The sequence below is a fragment of the Platalea leucorodia genome (genome assembly GCF_965183815.1).
Source record: "Platalea leucorodia genome assembly, chromosome: 9".
Classification (NCBI taxonomy): domain Eukaryota; kingdom Metazoa; phylum Chordata; class Aves; order Pelecaniformes; family Threskiornithidae; genus Platalea; species Platalea leucorodia.
This window is the reverse complement of record NC_138831.1, coordinates 25,145,477-25,149,334: the sequence shown is the minus strand read 5'-3', so window position 1 is coordinate 25,149,334 and position 3,858 is coordinate 25,145,477. Positions and strand designations below refer to the sequence as shown.

The following is a 3,858-nucleotide window of genomic DNA, read 5'->3' as shown; positions in this document are numbered from 1 at the left end:
AGCGCATCTTTCAAACGCGAAAGCATCCAAATTTGCCCCAGCAAAGACTCCCGGTCTTGCCTCTCCCGGCCAGGCCGAGCCGTCAGGGAAAGCGTCGGGAGAATCCGCGCCGGTAACGGCCGGGACAGCACGGCGCTTTGGTCTGTCTCGGTGGATCTGCCTGAGAACTTGGATTTGAATCTCTAATCTGCCTCCGCGGGGGTGGGGGGGGAGAGAATCATTAAAAGGCATTACATTACTCAGAGCAATAGTTCATAAAATACTTTATTGAAATAAAGTAAATATCTTCGCATTAATAAAACTGATCATAAAATGCAGTTTCCGAATAACTAGGGGCACCACAGGGTTTTAGACAGCGAGCAGATGTGAAAGGTGGGATCCAGTGTCCTCCCAGCCCCTCCGGGCCGTCGCACAGGACAGGCGGCCGTGGCGCAGCGCTCCGCGGGCGCGGAGTGGAGCGGCTGGGCGCGGCGGGGGTGGGGGGGGGGGAGACGGGAGACGGGGACGCGACCCAGCAAAACGCCCAATTCACCGGAGACCGAAGACGACCGTAACCACTAACCGTGCTGTTCCCCGTCCTCTTCCCCCCGGGCCGCCGCGGGGAGGTGCGGGGCCGGCGGCGGGCTCGGCGGGCAGCGCCCCAAAGGGGCGGCCAGGGCCGGGGGCGGCGGGGCCGGGCGGGCAGCCTCACTCCTCCTGACCGACCTCGGCTGGCGAGCCCAGGCTCTCGGGGGGCTTCTCGGCGTCCCGGGCTCGCTCCTGTTCCGAGAGCTGCTCGCTGCTGGGAATGGAGTTCTTCTTGGGGCGGCCCTTGGGCTTGGTGGGGGACTCCAGGCCGCCCCCCTGCAACACCTGCGAGGCGGGAAGGGGGCAGAGGAAGGGGGCACCCCGCTAAAACCGTGCTGCCCTGAGCACGGGGCGGGAGGAACCTCCCTCTACCCCCGGACTTCGGCACCGCGGAGTCTCCTCCCGACCCGCGCCCATCGCCCTCCGCACCCGTGGGGCCGAGCTTCTCGGGACGCGGGGGTCCGGCGGGGGCCCAGGCGATGCTGGCCTTAAAGACCGAGGGCACATGTATTTTTTTTTTAATTATTATTATTATTTTTTGGCCAGGGCCGGCATGCAGAAGGACGAGCCTGCGGGGCAGCGGTCGGTACCCCGGCAGGGCGCAGACCCAGTACGGTGCGATGCGCAGAAGGGTCGGACTCGGGCACTTACTATTTTCTTCCATTTCATCCGCCTGTTCTGGTACCAGGTTTTCACCTGGAGCTGGCTGAGCCCCAGCGATTCGGCCAGGTCTATTCTGCGGGCGAGAAAGAGGCGGTGAGCCCCGGTAGCTTTCGTCTCGGCTGGCAGCTTTGCTCCTTTTGGAGGAAAAATGAACCCCCATCCCATCCCATCCCGTCCCGTCCCATCCCGTCCCCGGCCTGGAGAGTCCGTCATCGCCTACCTGTCGGGCGTGGAGAGGTATTTCTGCTTCTCGAAGCGCTTCTCCAGCCCCATGAGCTGCAGTTCAGTGAAGACGGTGCGGCTGCGGCGCCCCTTCTTGGCCTTGCTGCCCGGCTCCGGGGGGCCCGGCTCCAGCTTGCCGCGGAGGTGCAGCTCCAGCGGGAGATGGGGCGAGGCGGAGCCGCTCTGCAGCCCCGAGCCGGCGGCCAGCAGCGCCGAGCCCAGCCCGGAGCAGCCCAGGGGAGCCAGCGGGAACTTAAACACGGCGGCCGGCTCCGCCTTCAGCACCGCTGCGGGAGAGAGGGGCCGTCAGCGCCGGGCAGCGCCGGGCCCGGCCCCCGGGGACCCCCGGGGCTGCAGGGTGCCTCGGTTTCCCCGGGGATCAGACCCTGCAAGAAACCCCCGGCCCTTCTCCTCCTTTCTCGGCAACGACGCAGCGAGGCGGAGCGGAGCCCCTCGGGGTGCGGGCATCCCCGGGGCGGGGGTCGGGGCCGGCCCTGCCCGGGTCCCCCCGGCTCCGCCGCCTCCGCGGTACAGGGTCACATTTTACACTTCAACGAGCAGTTGCTAATTACGGAATGACTTGCGGGGTTTACAAGTGGAAATAAGTTTAAATCAAACGAAAAGCGTTCCCCTCCAGTGCCACCCAACAGCAGCCGGGCCTGCTGCAGCCGGCTGCGCCCCGGCGGGCGGCGGGGGTCTGGGCACCGTCCCGGGTTTCCCCCCCGACCAGTTTTCAGGACATTTTCCACCAGGAAACAATTTATATCCCTCTCCGCAGTCCCCGCAGTGAACCGTAGTCCCCGATTTTACCAGCGCTGGTCCCAAAACCCGGCAACATCCAGGGCTCTGCTCTGGCCGTGCGGGGCCAGGGGGGCTCCGGAGCAAGGCCGGTGGCGAGAAACGGACTTTTAGGGGGGCCTCTGCGGGCTCCCCCTCCTCGGCCTAAGCTGAAATTGTGTTTTTGAAGCGAATACATATCTCACTCCCTTCCAGGGCCTGATCCTGCTCCCGCTGAACCCGGCGGGAGATGTGCCGCCAGGGCTATAAAGAGCCTTTTTCTGGTCCACTATTTCAAATAGTTCTATGCATCTTGAAAATAATACTAATTTCCAGAGATTCCAATATATATGTTGCTCCCTTGATGTGGGATTTGGCGCTTTCCTCTTTCTCTTTTAAAAGGAAAACAAGAAATTGGGATCCTCCTGTTCCATTCGTTTCTACGGATAAACAGCGACGTCTCCGCAGACTAAGATGGCTTGGGAAATGAAAGCTTTCGCAATCACATTAAACGCTGGCGTTTAAAATACATTAAATACTGGCGTTAGAAAAACCCACAAAACTATGTCGTGAATACACTGCATTTGTCCTAAATACTGTATCAGACTGGATAGAGCTGGGTCTCTCGTTAAATAAATATAAAATAATACATATAATATGTATATGTAGGGTTTCCAGCTTAATCCGTGTCCGCAGAGCACCGTGCCGCCTCTTGCAGCCGTACAGATATATACCCTACTGCGTAGGCTCCAGCAATCCACACCTCATCCAAAAACACGAAAAAAAACTACCAACAACAACGATCTCCCCGTGCAATTCAATGGCCGTTCTGTGCAAGCGGCGTCGGAGCCCTAAAGCCGCTTTCTTCATTTTAGGCCCAAAATATTCGCCAGGCTCCAGGCTGGGAGCCTCCCGCGGCACAGCGAGGGGATGCTCACGGCCGGCAGAGCCCGGCTGCTATTTTTCAGGTAAAATTCACGAGGTTTTCTTCAAGGGGATCGGCTCTACAACGCGCTCGGGTGCATCAGCGGGAGATGCCTCCCCGCCTCGCCGCCCCGCTCCCCCCCGAGCCGCGGGAGCCTTCGGGGCTCGGGGGGTCCCCCGTGTTCCCCTCCCGGGACGTACCGAGGTGGTTGTGGTAGGGCCGGGCGGAGAGCAGCGCCTGCACCCCGAACTTGAGCAGCTCCCCGGCCGGCGCGGCCCCCTTGGCCTCCGGGGGGTCGGTGAGGATCTCCTCGATCATAAAGCTGCGGTAACGGTGCGAGCGGTGGTCGGGGAAGGCTTCGGCCGGGAAGTAGTGCCCGGCCCCCAGCTCCAGCGGGTGCTGCATCCTCGCCGCCGCCCGCAGGGGGGGCGCCGGGCCGCCCTAGCGCAGCCTCCCGGCCGGCGCTGCTGGCAGCCGGGCAGCGGGGCGTCCCGGGGGGGCTCTGCCCATCGCCCCGCCGCCCCTTACCCTGCCCCTGCCCCTGCGGGCCGGGCCCGGCGCGGCCCCCCCAGCGCCAGTGGCCCGGGACCGGCCTGAGGAGCGCGGCGGGCCGGAGCCGTCAGCGCCGCATGCACACGGGGCGCGGCACCGGGGAGCCTCTCTCCGCCTCAGGACGGCGGGCAGCGGCCTATTATAGCGCCGAG

The 3,858-nt window shown here is 63.3% G+C and overlaps 1 protein-coding gene across 1 annotated transcript; it reads right to left on the bottom strand.

Moving 5' to 3' along the window:
* Positions 1-687: 687 nt before the first annotated feature.
* BARX1 (BARX homeobox 1) lies at positions 688-3,559 on the bottom strand (the record flags this gene model as incomplete). Its single annotated transcript, XM_082321225.1, has 4 exons — positions 688-852; positions 1,219-1,303; positions 1,451-1,739; positions 3,355-3,559. 4 exons carry the CDS (start codon positions 3,557-3,559, stop codon positions 688-690), a joined length of 744 nt encoding a protein of 247 aa, XP_082177351.1.
* Positions 3,560-3,858: the final 299 nt, after the last annotated feature.